The sequence below is a fragment of the Drosophila navojoa genome, chromosome 5, assembly GCF_054131105.1.
Source record: "Drosophila navojoa isolate 15081-1374.11 chromosome 5, UAZ_NAV_1.0, whole genome shotgun sequence".
Taxonomy (NCBI): Eukaryota; Metazoa; Arthropoda; class Insecta; order Diptera; family Drosophilidae; genus Drosophila; species Drosophila navojoa.
In genome coordinates this window covers 21,624,905-21,642,933 of record NC_142893.1, presented here as the reverse complement: position 1 = coordinate 21,642,933, position 18,029 = coordinate 21,624,905, and the positions used below count along the sequence as shown (strand labels likewise).

At 41.9% G+C, this 18,029-nt stretch overlaps 6 protein-coding genes across 8 annotated transcripts in view; 3 read left to right on the top strand and 3 right to left on the bottom strand.

The window, feature by feature from the left end:
* Positions 1-5,261, top strand: part of Ip6k (Inositol hexakisphosphate kinase) — a 30,460-nt gene extending 25,199 nt beyond the window's left edge. For both annotated transcript variants that reach the window (XM_018105021.3, XM_089261600.1), the window contains exons 4-8: positions 1,927-2,059; positions 2,744-2,820; positions 2,951-3,332; positions 3,401-4,170; positions 4,244-5,261. In XM_018105021.3, the coding sequence (XP_017960510.1) occupies positions 1,927-2,059; positions 2,744-2,820; positions 2,951-3,332; positions 3,401-4,170; positions 4,244-5,007 (2,126 nt within the window). In that variant the 3' untranslated portion in view covers positions 5,008-5,261. The remainder of the gene's footprint in view (positions 1-1,926; positions 2,060-2,743; positions 2,821-2,950; positions 3,333-3,400; positions 4,171-4,243) is intronic.
* An 816-nt stretch (positions 5,262-6,077) lies between these two features.
* Positions 6,078-6,902, top strand: ND-B12 (NADH dehydrogenase [ubiquinone] 1 beta subcomplex subunit 3). The gene is made up of 3 exons (XM_018105035.3): positions 6,078-6,227; positions 6,461-6,601; positions 6,657-6,902. Exons 2-3 carry the CDS (start codon positions 6,471-6,473, stop codon positions 6,850-6,852), a joined length of 327 nt encoding a protein of 108 aa, XP_017960524.1. The 5' UTR covers positions 6,078-6,227; positions 6,461-6,470; the 3' UTR covers positions 6,853-6,902.
* Rae1 (ribonucleic acid export 1) lies at positions 6,903-8,213 on the bottom strand. The gene is made up of 2 exons (XM_018105030.3): positions 7,698-8,213; positions 6,903-7,639 (listed from the first exon to the last, which is right to left on the bottom strand). The coding sequence occupies exons 1-2, from the start codon at positions 8,112-8,114 to the stop codon at positions 7,007-7,009; spliced, it is 1,050 nt and encodes a 349-aa protein (XP_017960519.1). The 5' UTR covers positions 8,115-8,213; the 3' UTR covers positions 6,903-7,006.
* A 1,246-nt stretch (positions 8,214-9,459) lies between these two features.
* pirk (poor Imd response upon knock-in) lies at positions 9,460-11,002 on the bottom strand. The gene has a single exon (XM_018105032.3). The coding sequence runs from the start codon at positions 10,407-10,409 to the stop codon at positions 9,786-9,788; it is 624 nt and encodes a 207-aa protein (XP_017960521.1). The 5' UTR covers positions 10,410-11,002; the 3' UTR covers positions 9,460-9,785.
* Positions 11,003-13,249: 2,247 nt separating this feature from the next.
* LOC108654027 (inositol polyphosphate 5-phosphatase K) lies at positions 13,250-15,177 on the bottom strand. Of its 2 annotated transcripts, none has more exons than XM_089260863.1 (2): positions 14,974-15,177; positions 13,250-14,815 (listed from the first exon to the last, which is right to left on the bottom strand). In XM_089260863.1, exon 2 carries the CDS (start codon positions 14,790-14,792, stop codon positions 13,725-13,727), a length of 1,068 nt encoding a protein of 355 aa, XP_089116989.1. In that variant the 5' UTR covers positions 14,793-14,815; positions 14,974-15,177; the 3' UTR covers positions 13,250-13,724. The 2 variants fall into 2 exon arrangements, with proteins under 2 accessions (XP_089116989.1, XP_017960518.1); XM_018105029.3 differs by having other exon boundaries at positions 13,250-13,698; positions 13,782-15,052.
* A 97-nt stretch (positions 15,178-15,274) lies between these two features.
* On the top strand, positions 15,275-17,987 carry LOC108654024 (uncharacterized). The gene is made up of 3 exons (XM_018105026.3): positions 15,275-15,516; positions 15,598-16,673; positions 16,731-17,987. Exons 1-3 carry the CDS (start codon positions 15,402-15,404, stop codon positions 17,466-17,468), a joined length of 1,929 nt encoding a protein of 642 aa, XP_017960515.1. The 5' UTR covers positions 15,275-15,401; the 3' UTR covers positions 17,469-17,987.
* The last annotated feature ends 42 nt before the right edge of the window (positions 17,988-18,029 follow it).

Sequence of the window (18,029 nt, the reverse complement as noted above, 5' to 3'; positions counted from 1 at the left end):
TCTTATATGTGATATCCGTAGTTTGTAAGCATTTTTATGGAAAATTGACAAATAAAAACAGACCGAAAAAAAAATAAAGAGAAAAAAAAAGAAAATGACGAAAAAATAAAATTAAATAAGACTGAACCATATCGTAATCTAATAGGTAAATTATAGCTTTTAAAGTTTTGTAATACGAAAAGCGAAATAAAATTATTATAGCCGCCATGCCCACTTATTGTCTGACTCGACGCCTGGAAGTAGTCCAAGCGCCTGGCCACTAAAGCTCCACGCACACACTTGCATTTTATCACATAAGAACTTTTAGTTAGTAGCGCAGTGACAGCAATGGGTAAGTCGTAAAAGTAAACAAAGTAAAACCAACTCTTCTCCAGCAACGTATATATACATATATATGCAACTATATATGCATATATGCACCTACTATGAACAAGCCAATGAAACACAAATAAACCAATACCTTTGACCATATGCACCCAACTCAGAGGATTGTACAATTTTTGTTTGACAAAAATTATGCAACTTCCCAGAAATATAACAAAACAAAAAATACAATTTTAATCCACGCCCGTACAGCCTGTAGCTTGGGGGCTTTACACATATATGTACATATCTACGCTCTATGCTCGTATTATCCAAAGGTTCGAAGTGCCCACTGAGAGACCTCGTGCTCGTGATCTGCCGCTGAACCAATCAATGAGCCCAATCGGAGAGCTGCCTCCGGAATGAAAGCGTAAACTGTAAAAAATCTATAAACAACCAACAAATATAATTTATTTCCAATATCAAAGCAAAACAAAAAAAAAAAAAAAATCCAAAACAAATGTCGTGTTTTATTTTATGTGTTTGTTCAGAACAGACATCGTGCTGACTGACCCTCTATACGCAATCGAATGCGAATACGAATACGAAATCGAACACGAATATGAATACGAATACGAATACGAATAACCGAACGAGTACACGTTGTTGTTGTTGAGCTAAAGTCATGTGTGATTGTCGTCGCCTTCGTCCCTAGGCCTTTGCCGATCTAATCGAATCGAATCGGATCGGATCCTAATCCGCTCTGCTCTGCTCTCTACTCTCAGCAGCACTCAGCACTCCGCTCTGCTCTGCTTTGTCTGTCTCTGGAACTGAACGTCTCCGAGACTCTCACAGTACGAAAGCCGATTAGAAATGCAAGCAATGGCAATATGGCCTCAACGGGTTTGTATGAATAAAGCACATACTCTATATACATATATATATATATATTTTACTATATACTATATATATTTAATGCGATACTTAATTTTCCAAACTAAATCTTAAGCTATTCAGTTCCTTAAGTACAAATATATGTAGATATTTAAATATTCCTAAGGCTTAAGCTAGAACACAATAAACAAACACCAAAGCAATCAAAAGAACAGAAAAGAAAAGAAAAGAAAACCAAACATATTTATGAAAACTCTTTCGGATTTATGCACAATGTTTCTCGTTCGATTGCCTAAGTTTGATATTGCACTCTGTTTCTGAACTTAGCTTAGGTCATAAGCCATAATTCCTTCTATATGTAAATCATGCCGCTTTCCGTCCCTCCGAAATCGTCCAAAGCACACAGTCTATGTCGGGTCTGTATTTACATATGTATGTTATATATAGAGAGAAAGAGAAGAGTCAATTTAAGTATTTCTAGTAATTTTATTATTAATTGGGGATCGTCATGTTCGTCTGTTTCATTCACGATGTATCCATCCATCTGATGTGTCTACTAAACCATCTTTGATAAGTCAGGCCCATTCATCCATATGCGTAATTCTAACCAACTTAACTCAAGAACTGACATACACACTACATAAATAGAGCTAATGAACAAACATGAAATTAACTGAAACGAGAAGAGACACAAAAACTGATCGCACGCCGGTCCCGTTCTATTTCCAGGCGTTATGCAAGCAACCACCATGGGCGGCGCTAAGCTGGACAAGCGCTATTCGCCCAGCTTCCGGGACGATGCGGCCGCGGTGCCAGTGCGCAAGATGAGTGCCTCGAAGCGCAAGCGGGATGAAGTACTCAGGTATGTAGAAGCATTAAGAAGTCTTGTCCATCATAGACATAGACAGTCAGACAGCCTGCACGTTGCCACACACACACACACAAACACCCACACACAAACACACACACTTACACTACCTTATATATATACTATATATATTTATATATACGTATATAAATCTCACATGACTGAAGCATTCAGCCAAGCAAATGGAAATGAATTTTATTTTTGTTTTAGATTGTGCAATGCATACAAAAAACAAACACGCACTCGCCCCTGTCAGACATTGTTACGGGTATTGGGTATGCAAATATTACAACATTCTATGTGTATGAGATATTTTTTTTTTTTTTATGGCCAATCCAAATGGAAACTGTGCCATGATCGGTTCCATTGAAAACGGCTAACGGTTATACAACTTATTGCAGAACTTTTCGTATTCAACATCTTTTTCTGCATCGCCTACTCGCCGCCAGATGGCGCCGCTGCGTTTTCAATGGAACGGAACATGTCCTGTAACAAACGAAAAGAACAAGAAACGAAAAAAGCAAAAAATGAAAAGAAAAAGAAAAACGAAACGAAAACTTCCAGCTTATTTTGTTTTAGGTCACTCATTTGTGCCATCTATAAGGGGTTCGCAGCATTGTACTTTTGTCTCGCTTGATTCCATATTAATCCCACACATCTCGCCTGGATTATTTGCAGAATGAAGGTGCATAAGAACGGAAATGCGGCCGATGTTATTAAGAGCATTTCGCAACTTGACAACTCCAATAAGCAATGTTAGTATCCTGTGCCATGGCTCGGGACCGGGACTTGGACAGAAAACCCCATTTAATAATGTTTATACAATTCTACATCTCTGGAGGCTTCTTAACTAATCTCTGTATCTGTGCAAATTTCGCTTCACAGATTTCTTGATGCTCGAGAATATCACATCGCAGTTCCGCAACCCCTGTATTCTGGACCTGAAGATGGGAACGCGGCAGCACGGCGACGATGCGTCCGCAGAGAAGCGATCCAAACAGATGGCCAAGTGCGCGGCCAGCACCTCTGGCTCCCTGGGCGTCCGCCTCTGCGGCATGCAGACCTACCAGGCGGACTTGGAGCAGTATGCCAAGCGCGACAAGTACTGGGGACGCGAGCTCAACGAGGCGGGCTTCAAGACCGCCTTGCATGACTTCTTCTACAACGGCTATCGGCTGCGCATTCGCGTCATCCGCAAGATCCTGCAGCGGCTGATGCAGCTGCGACGCGTCATCGAGAAGCAGTCCAGTTACAGATTCTATTCCTGGTAAGTTGAAGAAAGTGGGTCATTTCCAATCGAGAAGTATACTAAGAGTCTGCTCTTTCCTCTGACAGCTCATTGCTCATCGTGTACGAAGGCTATGAAGAGAATCCTATGGCACATCCGCCCTCAATGGATATGGATGATTGGCTGGAGGCGCCAAAGTCAGCGACACTGCAGCCGACAGCTGCCTTCGATTATCACCCGGAGAACAGCATAGACGAGGATGATATTGAAGACGATGAGGCGGGAAATGAGGCGGGCGACGAACTGGAACCGCACGATACGGATGAAGACTTGCAATTGGTGGCGGCCGTTGATAGCGGCAACGCCTCGGCCACCAACAGCAGCACCGGAGCCGACGGCTGCAACTATGATGCGGATGCATCAAATGATTCAAACTCGCGCTTGAATCTGGCCACACGTCGTCATTTACACAAGCGCGGCTTCGCGGAGGCGGCGGCACGTGGCGTCAAGCAAACGGCCACCAGCTCCTCGACCACCACCGACGAGGAGGAGGAGGAAGACGACGAGAGAAACAAGGCACAGCACTCGCACTCGCACTCGCATTTGTCCGTCATGCCGCCGCCACGTAGCTGCGGTGTCCTGCCCACTAAATCGGTGGCTGGTGGCAAGGGCAGCAATGCCAATGCCAGCACCACACCTGCATTCATTCCAATATCCGAAGAGACAGTATTCCTGGACCCTGAGCCAACGCTGCCCAGCGTGACCACCTCATCGCCACATTCCGGAGACTCCTGGATGAATTACAGCAGCAACAGCAGCGACGATTTCTCCGGCCTATCCGAGCAGATCAAGGCCGTGGCAAGCGGGCGACAGACATGTAAGTGTACGAGTAGAAACCATAAGCCCAGAAAGAAATGCTAATCCATTCGTGCTTTGCTCCCATTTGACAGGCAACAACAGCTCCGATGACGGCAGCTCAGATTACGACAGCAGCATTATTGGACCCACGGAGGCCATGTTCAAGCGGTACAAGTCACAGCAATCGTTCGATGCAGCGGCAGCAGCAACAGCCGGCAGCGTGGATCTCACCTCGCCGCCCCACACGGCTGGCAATTCAAGTGCCACCATCAAGTCGGTTGTCTCGCCCGCCTCCTCCAGCGCATCGTCACTGAAATCAGTGAAGGGTGCTGTGAAGCGTTTGCGCTGCAAGGACGACGATGAACACTACGCAGCTCACGACGACTCCCGCGAGGCCAAGAAGTCGACAATAACATCCACTCCCGTTTCGGCCGTCTCCTCGCCATCGAAGTCTCACACGGGGTCGGCAATGCAGCGCAGTTGCGAAAACATATCCAACTCGCTGCTCGCTGGCATTCTGCTCGACTCCCTGGAGCGACGGGCCAGTGCCGAGGGCGAAAACAACAACACCAAGAGCGAGCCAAAGTCATCGACAACTGCGGTTCGCAACTCGGCGCTAATGCATGGCTCCAAGTCGCTGGACATGTCCGCACCGCCCACAGATGACTCGGCCTGCTTCGTGGACGTGCGTCTCATTGACTTCGCCCACACGGCCTTTGTTCCGCGCAACGGGAGCATGTTGCCCACGCCGCCAGCCACCGCGCCCGTCCACCATGGACCCGACGGCGGCTTTCTCACTGGCCTGGACAGCCTCAATCGCCTGCTCAACGAGATATTGGCCGAGGAAAGTATCTAATCTGCCTGCAGTAGTTACCCCAATTGGAGCTTCCAGCGGAGCCCACTCACAGCTAGCGTGCGGGGACGGAGAATAAGTTAAAAATAAAATTTAAATTTAAAAAAAAAAAGTACAATTTGATTTCAAAAAATTACCTAAATTGTTGTAGCAACATGTGTTAAATTATGAAACTAATCTTTAGTAATTCGAAATGTGATTCAGCTAACAAGAAAAAAAAAAACCAACAACACAAAAAAACAAAAAACAAACAAAAATTAACAGTGAAAAGGAAATGCCAACATTTTTAAGCAAAAACAAAACATACGTTAAGTGCAAGGCAAAACGTACGAAGCTGACAATTGTTCATATATTATTTAGGATCTGTTGAGTGTGTGAAACTTAATATCTACAATTTATTTGAAAATGTATCTTCCAAAAGTAGTTACAAGTTTAAAGATAAATTTACTTAAATATTGATAGATTGTTCATGCCTTCTGCATTTCCTAGCGCTGAATGAGAAAGAAGAACAAAGGAAACTGCGTTCTGACTTTGATGTTTTAAGTTTGTGAGAAATGAGTATAAAAGCAAACAACTATATAAAATATATATGTATTGTATTTTAAATTAAACAATTGGCATGCATAACGTGCATTTTTATACCTGCTATTACAATACATACATACAATGCAAATGACAAAGCGTAAGAACAGTATTTTGTTATATTTTTCATCTTTGCTTTACAAAGGTTCCCCTTCTAATTGTAGCAATCGCAGTTAACCTGTAAAAGTGAGAGGAGCAAGTGAAACGCTATAAACATAAATCTTAAATAAACAAAAAACGCATATACATGTATATTACTATTACTTATTGTATAACTAGAGAATTAAATGGAAAAAAAAAATTTAAAAAAAAAAAACATAAATAAACTATGTATATTTTCACTTAAGCACGTTTAAAATTTACAGATGTTCTACTGATTGCAAATAAACTTAAAATATGAATAAATACGTCAAAAAATAAAAATATCTACTGCTGTTTCTCTTTCATGACAAAGTTTATGCCGTTTTGCGGGAAAAAAAATTATTTAAATTCGTTTATAGAAATCAAGCAGTTGCCACACTTTCAAAAGCCAAAAGTAAACAAGCTACTACGTACTTGGCAATATTTAGGACATTTCACATTAACATTATCGATAACATTTTACAGTCTGTTAACCTTGTGTTCATATTGTGACAACAAAAGTGTGTATTTCACCATTTTTATTAATAAGTTGAATTTTACCTATTATTTATGTGATATTTTGAAATAATATAGATTGACTAAGGATATTTTAGTATTTCTTAATGTGTATGCTCTGTCCCAACAGTTAAAAAGCGACAAAACTGTGAACCTACTTATGTAATGTTCAGCGCTAGGTTAACAGATGTTAGTTCACTTGGCATTACCAAAACTAAATACTTGATTATAATTTCAGAAAATAAATAATGGGTGGACATGGACACGGAGAGCCCTACACGGTGCCACATCCATCATGCTATAAGGTGGAGAATGTGCCGCAATTGCTGAAAGTCAAAGAAGCGCTTGGCCGCCAGGGCTTATCCGACCCATGGCTGAGGTGAGCTCTTGAATATAAAAAAAATTTAGTTTCGAAGCTACTTTAACTGCCATAGGAATGAGGCCTGGCGTTACGAACAGAAGGCATTCGGCACACACCGCTCTCGCCTGGCTACGTTTATGTTCCGCGGCCTCGGAGTCGGCTTTTGTGCAGCTGTCGCCACCATCGCTATTGAATATGCTCTCGGAATCGGCAAGGGCCAGGGTGACCACGGACATGGACATGGCCACGACGACAAGAAAGATCATTAGAGCAAGCTCTTTAATTAAGTGATTTAGTTGAATAAATATGCAAATCAGGATACGCTTTGATATTTAATGATACAAAACAACTGAAGTTTGGATATTACTCGCAGAACATGTTTGTGTGGCTTAAACTAAAATCGATTCCGAATTGGATTTCTGATCAATTAGCGCGCGGTTTCAGCTCGTCGTAGCAGGAGCGTAGGAATATCTGTGGCTTCTTGGCGGGGTTGAAGTACTCGTGTCCCTTGGACCAGTCATAGCCGACAGCATATGCAAATATTTGGCCGTTGGCATTGAAGCCGCATTTCGTTATAGATTGATCCATCGCCTCGCTAGATTTGAGCTTGGTGCGTGCATCTTTGTCCCAGAAGCTAAATGTGCCGTCCGATCCAACGGTAACCAGAGTTCCGTGCACTGGATGGAATGCAATATCATTAACCGCATAAATGTCCTGGAATCCGGAGGTGCCCGTCGAGCGATGGCACTTGAATGTAAAGTTATCCTTTGGATTCACTGGGTTCACATACTGTATGGCGACGCGACCTTCGATGCTGCCTAATGCATAGCCCGTGGGCGCCTTCTTTTTGTCCTTGAATATAGATATGGTACGATGCTGATACTTGAGCGGACTCTCCTGACGCTTGTACTCGGTGGGACTGTTCTCCAATGAATAAATGATTAGACCACGACCCGCAGTACCCACCACAGCCATAGGGAAGTCTACATCGGCGCAATAGCATCGCTCAGGCAGATTTATGGCCATCATGGGATTGGGTGTGCGCGTGTCCCAGAACTAAAAATCCACCATTTATATACAATTTGTTAGGGCTATAATTTTATAAGCTGCATACCTTGAGCGTTTTGTCCCAGCTGCCGGTCATGAGACATGTGTAATTGGGACCTTTGACCATGTGGCAGGTTTTGACCGGTCCGTCGTGGGCAGCTACTTGCATTACCTGATCGGAGGCGAGATCCCAGAGTTTTACTTGCTTGTCACATGACGCCATGAACACTTTAGTGCCGTCGTCTGACCAGCATACATCCAGCACTGGCCCTCCCATCGTTTTCATAGATTTTGGCACAGTTGCTCCATTTTGTTCCACCTCCCAACAGCGCACGCTGTTGTCCCAACTGCCGGCAATGAGAAAATTCTTTGGCACTTGCAATGTGCTTGGGCTGAACTCGAGTGCTGTAACAGAATCGTCTGGTGGCGATGCTACCTCGAAGTCGTTCATACGATTCGTTGTCGTCTGTGCGGTCCCAAACATGATTTTATTTTTTAAATGTCGCAAAATGTTTGTAATTTAGCGAGCGAAGCGTCAAACGTACTTGCCGAACGTAAGAATAACATGACACACTAACGTACTACGTACGCAAACGCAAAAAAGAGCGCGTATCGCACGAATATCGGGGAGGTCTGTTATGTTAACGCTAGTAACATAACATAACATAGCTAGTAACGATAGTTTTTGTTTCAGCACAACAATGAGATATTCAGCTCGTATTAATTATTGTAAACAAAAATAATTAATGATCATTTGTCGGCAATTTTATTTGAAGTGAATAAAGTGTAATATCTATGCACATTGCATAATAATAAACTCCTGTATGATGTTATGGAGTAATTGAAATGCTTGTCTTGGGATCATATTATATCAAATCGGTATAATATCTCCTGATGCATTTAAGGGACAGTTGGAGAATTTATCTTATATTGTAATAAAATACATATTAATCCAGTATGTGGCTATAATGCTATATATACCAGCTGCGACGTCTATATATCTGTCTTATATATATATATATGTATATATGAATGTGTGTACATGTGTGTCGTTGAGCGAATTCATATGTAAATTTACTTAGGCATTCATTAGCACATTGTATTTACATATATACGAGTTTGCAAACTAAGTCTTTTATACATACATACATACATATGTATGTATGTACATATATTTCCGTGTATGCCAATTGTGCTTTCTTTGATTTTTGATAAAAAAAATTGCCTTATCTACATTGAACTTTAAAAATCCCTGAGCGCTTGTAGAATCAACTTGCCTAAAATTTTCATAAGTTTTCTGTTTCCTGTTCAAGGTACAAAATACATATTTAATATTCTTATCGGTCAATGGATTTTGAAAACAATGACCTTGTTGCTGTAATTAATTTAGTTGCTTTATGTGCGTACGCATTGGAAATAAAAATCCCCCAGAATTTTAATGCGACACTCGAGCTTTTTTCGACACTTTCGACAAAATATAAACGTAAGTACAATTACCAAAAAAAAAAAAAAAAAAAAAAAAAAAAAAAAAACAGTCAAAAACTGGTATAATGTTTAGTGATATCCCTTGTTTAATCAGTACGCAGCACATCAATCGCAAGTTGGTTTCTTATCCGGGGTATTTTTGTTATCATTGTCGTTGACAACAAAGTGGGTCAAGTCATTGTGACCAACAACAGGTTGACATTGGTCAGGCCATGATATGAGTAAGACCTCGATTCTAGGAAACTGGAGAGAAAATCCACTCGGGTCACTGTGAATACCATCTCTTGATACATGCATAAGTACGCCGAAAGCACCGTGTGGTAATTCACACGAATGAACGGGGCTTTCGGAAATCGGAAATCAATATTTTTTAGAATGATGTAATATTTTAATATAAGGAGATCATTCATAGAATGATCAACATCTGTTACTTTATAAATATGTAATATTAAATAGGCTAGTTACACATATATGATGAATGTATTGTGAAGATACGCACACTTATTATGTGACGTGTAATACTTTGAATGCCCGATGACAAAATCACATTAAGCAGTCAGATAGCTTATATATAACAATAGGAACCATGCGTGCTGGCCATCGTGCCTATATCTAGCTGGCAAGTTGCTAAGCTTAAACTTTGGACTTGAGATAGATAAGTGGGCCTGGCCTAAATGCTCACATTTATCGCATTCTTAATCACAATGTTGCCGGCGATGCCATTGACTATGGTCAGATTGTTGTCAATCTCGACGCCCAGGCGCGGGGCAGTTGGTGCCTTGTTTGGCTGCGGCGGCGCATCCTTAGCCACCTTTGGCTGGGAGCGGGGAGTGCGCTTGCTGTTGGACTTGCTGCTGCTGCTGCTGCTGCCGTGCAGCTGCAGTGAGTTGACCACCTTGAGCAGCCCATTGCAGCCAATGTAGTCGACCGTCTGCTGCTGGGAGTCGCTGCCCAGGTAGATGCGCCCATCGTTGCCCGTGTACTTGATGTAGCCAGCATTGTGCTGGATCTTCAGCCTGGTCGCGTTGCCAATGATGTGAAGACTGCCCGAGTTGTTGGCGATGCGCACGCGATTCCCGTTGCCAATGATGCGCAGATCGCGGCTGTTGTTCTCAATGCGGTACTCCTTGCAATTGCCAACCAGATCCTTGCTGCCCAAATGGATATTCGTGGGCTCCGTTGCGCTGCGCTTGGCGTTGCTCGATTTGCTCTTGTGGTTCGTGTTGCATGTGGGACACTCCTCATCATCATATGAATCGCTCGCCGAATCTGCTTCAATTACTCTCACGCCCATGATTACTCTCTGTGTGTGTGCAAATCAGTATCTTTCCACTGTTAATCACCAGGCGAAAATAAATAATTCACCGATCGCCAAATTTGTGCTACGATTTAGTCACTGTGCCGTGGAGACCGTTTCACAGTTCATTGATTTTATGACTGGTTGCTTCATCTATGTTTTTTGAGTGTGTACAAATATCCAATTGGTATGCTGTTGTTGTTGTTTCCGTAGTCAAATGTCTTAACGAATGACGTGTGAGCTTGTATCGACTCTTTTAGGGGACTCCCTTAAGCGCGTGCCTCATCAATCGCGGTGCTTTTTGCTAATATATTATGTATGTATGTATGCACATGTGTATGCGTGTCTTGCTAACGCTCTGGTATGCTTGTTGCTTGGCCGATCGTTGGCTGTGCTTTGAGCGATATCCGGCCCCGAGGGTCGGCTTTTATACCAGCCGAAACGTTCGGCTGCGATCGGCGCGGGGCTTTTTATTTTCGGCGAGCGATAGCCAGGTGATGGTAGCTAATTCAGGTGTCGCTTCTAGTTCGCAATCGTGTTTGTCGGCAGAACGTTGATAAGAAAAGGCCGTGAATAATGCCGTTAGATGAATATCAATATCAAAGAAAGTAAAATACCCATTTACAATCATTCTTCAAATAGTAATCAATACATATACATACATACACATGTATGTATGGGTTTTTCTTATAGATTTGCTTATCTGTGTTGGTATGAATTGCTCATAAATTGTATCAGTGCGATTTGAATTATCAGAATATACTATATCTGTGCACTCAAATAGTTCGTTTAATTGGCATTAGGAAAGTTCTTTTGTTCTGGGGAGAGAGTCTTGGCATTCAGCCATCTGATTGCCTATCAGCAGCAGTCGCCAGACGTGATTTTCACAAACAGCTGGTAATTATTTTCTAATCGAATCAAGTTTGTTTACAAACAACATTATTTGCACGTCGAATAAACACACTGCGGACATACCACTCACGTAGTTTTCCTGTGTGGAGAAGAGCTTTCAGTTTCGGCTCGCGACCCTCAGTTCGGTATGGGGTATGCTCTCAAGGCTCTGCGCTCTCTTTGGCTAGCCCAAATATTGGCTTTGTATAAGATATTAGATAAACAAAGTTTTATGTAAATTGATTTTCGGTGTGTTTGTTTTCTCTGAGGGTAAATCACCGGTCGCTCGAACAATACCATCTTCATGGATTCCCGCTGATTTGTGTACACTATGAGCTCTGTTAGGTCCGATTGATACGATTGGAGGGCGTGTGCTTCTGGTGGGGCCCGTTTTAAATTCAGCAAAAGTTACACTTTTAACTGTTGACAGTTCATTATCTTTACGGTTATATTGTTAAATGATTTATGTACTTGTTCATCTATTTATGACTGTTCATCTATTTCAAAACAATTATTAGCCATAGTTGAATCTGCGGGGCTGCGACACGTGTGTGTACAAATCAGATAGATACACCAAGTCCTCGATACTCCAAAGTACTACAACAACGACTAACTATCTAATACAATCAGCAAATTAAAAGAACGAAAAACCCCCACAGCACAGCAGTTGCCGAGGCCGGGCACACCAGCAAAGCCATTAAGCTTCTGCCGGTATCTGCTGTGAGAATAACGCTAACAGGCGTACAGCAATTGGACACCATCGTTTTGTTCGAGCATTCGTAAGCGATCAAGCAAAAAAATGAAAAATTAAAACATCAAAATCACCAAAAACCAACTGGTTTCGTCAGCCTTCTATCATATATTGCCTTTTGTGTGTGCTCGTTTCGTTCGGCAGACGACAGTCATTATTGATATATGTATATACTGATATACTGATATACGCTAAAATGCTACCCAAAAACACTTGTTGCATAGATAAGCGATAAGGTAGGTGGGAATTACGGATCGACCATAAATGAATTATGGCTCACAATATTTACCGTTGCTTACAAAAATTCAATTTACAATTACTAGATCAGTATATGACTCTAAATGACTAGTAATAAAATAAAATGTACTCTTTAATAATAGTATGAATTTAATAACTGTTCTATATCTACTAATTAGATCTTACACAAACATATATTGAAATAAATTATCCAGAAAGGCTACATAATATACAGTCGAATCTTGATGATTTCAAATGAATAAAATTTTACCGCTTTTGAGATAAACCAAAAATTCATAAAACGAGATTTAAACTCAATTTAAGTAAACAGGGATTTTATTTAAGAGCTGCTGTTTATTGTAAAACTGCTTTGTACGTCTTCCTCATGGGGCTTTAAATATTAAAAAAAAAAAAGTCAATCAGTAATACAAAAAATTTCGGAGTATATCTTGTGAAAGTTTATATACTATATAATAAATTTTGAGGTTTCTTATAACTAACATTTTATAATGTGATATGGAATGAATTTTCTCTTTTTTTTCCTTACATAACGAAAATTCCTAAAAATTGTAAGCCTTTTGGAAAGCTTAAAACTTTTTTAAATCTTTAGTTCTGATTATATGTCATTATATACAATCTATCTATCTTAACTTAACTACTTAATTCATTTATCAAGGGGACAGCAATTTTCACTAAGCACACATATTTAAGACTTTTTATCGCGATTGGACTGCATTGAAATAGGTACAAGATAATATAATCTCATTTAGTAGACTGTATGCACGAAAGTAAATGACCTCATATCACGTCTGATTATTTATATAATTAAAATTCATTACCTAATGCGCTGTATACCAATAAATCAACGGGCCTTGAATGCTCTGGGTAACCGATATCTGTTATATATTTAGAGATAGTACTCACATGCATTCCAGAAAATTGAAGCGCCAAAAGTTGGTTATAGAAAAATAGATATTGCTTTATTGAATCAACAGTTTTAGAACTTTAACAATGTCTTCGCTTAGTATAACAGAGATTCATCAATTAGTTAAACACGCTATATATATATATTTATTTATATATGTATGATATGTAGCAAAATTGTACTATACGCGTGTATAGAGCGATGTATATAATTGCGTCACGAGGTTACACAGTCGAGAGATTAGCCTGCGATTTGCCACACTGAGATTCTATCATATAATATACATATGGATGTAAATGTGACTGTAAAAATAAATTGATTTGCACTTGTGTTCTGTTAGGAGTATTTCTTGTAAAAGTTTTCTACGTGAGCTCTGATATCTGGGTGATATGCGAGATATGAGATTGCACATTTGCCTGCCTTTGGGCGGGAACACTTGTTTCGATTTATCACTGGAAACTTTCTAGCTCGGCTTTAAATGGCTACAAGAGAAGCGAAAAGAGTGAAATCAAAAGTGAAATACAGAGTTAAGGACTATAATTAAGATAAAGCCAAACACACTAACATTTGACATTGTGCTGCCCGCCCCGTGCGTCATCTCGTGCAGCTCCTCATCCGTATAGGACAAATTGTGTGTTTCGATTTTATAGCTAAAAGTCGCGGTCACGGGCTTGTGGTCGGAGAGCGTATAGTCCATTTTTGACTGATAAGACAACTGCTGGGCACTCAGCATAATGGACGGGTAACTGTTCGCCTGCACGCGATGCAGTATGCGGTCGCACCAAGCCGGACGTCGCTTCAGATTGTATTCGTTGCCGCCTTCGTGAAACTTGAAAGTGGGCGCAAATGTGGGCAGTTGCTCCTCCAGCAAGTGGAACGCGTTGCCCGACTCACGAAGCAGCGTCAACTGGTCTAGCTTCAGCAGCTCATCATAGCTTTCATTCTCCACAGCGTTGCGTATATCCCAGGCGGACATATCGCCCGACAAGCGGAAGTTCAGGTCGCCAAGCCAGAATACAAAGTCGTGATCAAAGATGCGGGGGTAGCCTTTCACATGGTATTTGTGATTGTCCACAATCTGGTGGTAATCCTCTATGCGTTCCTTCAGCTTGGCATCGTGTGCTGCCAAGTGGGAACAAACAAATACGGCACCAGTGCCGTATAGACTAAGTCGTATGCTCACAGCTCCTTTATTGCCCCATACTCCGCCCCATCCGGTGCGCGTCTCATCTGTCTCGATGTCCTTCATGTGCGGTATGTGCTTGTGCTGGGCGAACATGGTAATGAGGATACCCTGCAGCTGCTTCGACTCCACCTTAACGTATTCGTATTCGCTTAACGCGCCAGCCAATTTCAGTACCCACGGATCATCCTGAAAGATGTTCAGTACCTGATTTGTGCTCACCTCCTGCATACCAATTACATAAATGTCGGGCAGCTTGTTCTGTGGACAGCTGGTAGTGCCATTTAGTTCCAACATGGATGTTAGCGAAAGGTCCTTTGGCGAGTGGGTGCCCACATTCCAAGTCAGTAGGTATATGCACAAGTCGGCAATGACAGATGCTGACGCGGGCATTGTGTGCCGCTGTCGCTAATTAGCTATGATTAAACACTGGTTAGACAACTATATATGTACGTCAGAGGCAAGGTGAGCTAGCGCTGGCGATGATTTCACTCTATCCAGGTATGGACGTATTCCGTTTCACTGCATCCAGTGGATGCAATGAAATAATATATCTACAATCGAAAACGCTTACCAGTGGACTCTTATTAGATTAACAGCGATTATTACACGTATTTTTAGCAGCCTCCACAATGGCCATGGGCTTCTGCTGCTGCTGCTATTGTGGTCGCTACTGCTGCTACTCACCCACACTGGCGCGGTTGGTCAGTTGGCGTGCATCGTTGCCAGATGGTTAATTTTTAAAACTTTAAAATTTTTTAAATGTTAGAATTTAATATGAAGACGTGGATGCCATAGTAAAATAAATAAATAAAATTGTTTAATATAAACTGTTAAAGTATATAATAGTGGCAACACTGACTGCATTCAATGTGGCCAGATGTGTGTAACTTCAGCTAATATGCTATTATCTGGCAACTCGAACGTTTATTGTTTGGTAAAAATAATAAATAAAAGGAATTCACTGCATCTAGCACTAGCCTGTTTTTCGTAATCAAGAAAATGGGTAGCAGTTTCCCACCAAGTGCTGTGCCGAATTGGATGCACAAACTTAAAAATGGTGCATATGTATCCAATAAGATACTGGAACGCTGCTTGCTATCGTCCATGTCAGACGGTACGTAGAATAAGTAAAATTTATGAAGTTCTAATGCCTCATAATGTATGAGTTTGCTTTGGATATCTTTGCTATTCTTAGATGAGGCCTCTCAGGCCGTGGAAGATGCTATAACGAAAGGTATTTTAGTCCCGAAGGGAAAAGCTACGCGTGCCAAAGGAAAACGTGTTTCGCTTTGTTTTTCTCAGAAAATAAGCGAACTGAAGCCGGACCCCTACTGCTTCGAGTGTCACTATTCAGGTTCGGAGCCACTAAAGAAGTGTCTATCCTGTGATCGTTGCTTTCATGCAGCTTGTCAGCGTAAAAATCCACATCGTCCCAACTACTCGGTGCCCTCGGACAAGGGACAACCACATCGATTCCCACTGAATGAGTCTGATATGGAGAATTCGTGCGACGAAGAAGAGGTTGAAACGCAGCCAACATCCTTTGCTCAAGCAACGTCAGCAGCACCAGCTGATTCGTGCGAACTTGACTACAATAGCAATATCAACGTCATCCCTGGAGATCCGCTGAAACGTGAAGCAGATAGCTCCGATGATGTGTTCTTTGTTAGTGAAAAACCAGCTCGCCAGCGCAAACGCCGTAGCACATTCATCAAAAGCGAGGAGGTCCCAAATGAGGCCACCGACGATTTAGAGCTGTGCACACCTTGCCGCCTGTTAAAGTTGTCCGATTTGTTAAATCCGCCACACGTATCGATCGAAGAGTTGAACTGCCTGCTGGGCTACAGCTGGCAAACGCACCACACTTGGTTGAAGAAGGATGTGCGGAAGTATATGGCAAAGCATTGGAGCGAGCCCGATGCGGCACTTGTTAAGACTGTGCTTTTCCAGAACGACATTTTGGGCTTGTCAGATATATCTACAAATATTGAGTTGAGGAAGTACAAGCACTTGTCCGAGTTCCTCATTGACCTGCTCGACTTGCAGCATAACACTGGCATCTTCTTTGGCACCAACAGCGAGGAATACAATGCAACTAAATGGCTTCTGCGCGACATTACACACGATATACGTGAAATACGGCGCTGCTCCGATTGCTATCGTTATTCAAACGAATCAGATCGATCGCCATTCTGGTTCGCCAAGCCCTGCACGCAGCGTCACGAACTGGTCTATGCCAAGCAACATGGATCGCCTCACTGGCCGGCTAAAGTAGAAACTGCAATACAAATATATTCTCTGTATAATCATATATTCCTTCATTCGCAGGTTATACGCGTGATGTCCAAGAGGACCGATATTTACGATGTGCGGTACTTCGGGGGCACCCATTCGCGTGCCTTGGTGCCTGCGCGTGATATACTCCCAATAGATGCGGACATTTCTCAGCTGAACGCCAAGTGGAAGAGCACGCGTACTTTTAACCTGGCACTGCGTGAACTCAGATGTCACATGATGTTGTTGCATCAGCCTATGTATTTGTTTAACTTCTATGCGGATCCTCGTGAAGCGGAAGAGCTTATTAACCGTGCACTACCCCATTGCATGGAGCCGGCTGATGTAAATGTCTCGGCTAAGCGCTCACGCGCTGGCACGCCAGCATCTGCCAAGAAACGCAAAATAACATCAGCTGTATTGCCATTAACATCCAAACGCATACAGCCCATGCGTCGCTGTTCCATGGCCGTTAGGTCGGAGGCAGTTCGAGAAATCTCAATGCAGACGACTTCGTATTTGCCATCGCCTGGCCTAAGAGAACCGTTTGTTGGCTATCATGCGATGCAGCAAAAAGTTTTGTTCCTAAGCGAGGAACTGACACGAAGCAAGACTGAACAAGAGAACTTGAGGGAGGAGCTGAAGACAGTGAAGCGCAAAAGATGGTGTCAGCACTGCCTACAGGAGGCGGAGTTCGATTGCTGCTTTACTGCCTCGTACTGCAGCGATGAATGCAAGAGACGCGATAAACGGCGTCACCAGGGCACATGCATCCTGCAATCAAAGTCTTAATTCGAATATTGTTTCTGATAAATGTAAGCAAAATATGTATGACGAACATATTTACACATGTATGTATATATACATAACCATCTCTATAAAAATTAAAGATATTTATCGAAATTTTTATTTACATTTTTTAAACAATTTCCCAATTTCATAATTACTCTTAGTTGCTCCGAAATGTAAACAAACGTCTCTCTGCAGCTGATACGCAGCAGATTCAAAATGTGTTTGATATTGTCTGCTCCGTTTTGCCAGCAACAGCTGTGAGCTGCTTACATTGCGCAGAGACAAAATTGCTCCAACAGGTGGCAACGCTGTAAGCTTTTAATAAATCAGTTGTTATTCAACGGCAAAACTTTGCGGTTGTGTTAGCGGTTGATTCGCGCTTTGTTTTTGGTTATTTGTTTATAATCGCGTGTTATTTTTCTCGTATTTCTATAATATATTCGTGTGTGTGTAAACTTTCCATAAAATTTGCAAGAAACATTGACAGTGAAGGAGGTCAATAACTGTGCTGTGTAATAACGCCGTGTGAAAAATCAATAATTGTAAATACGTTGAATAACC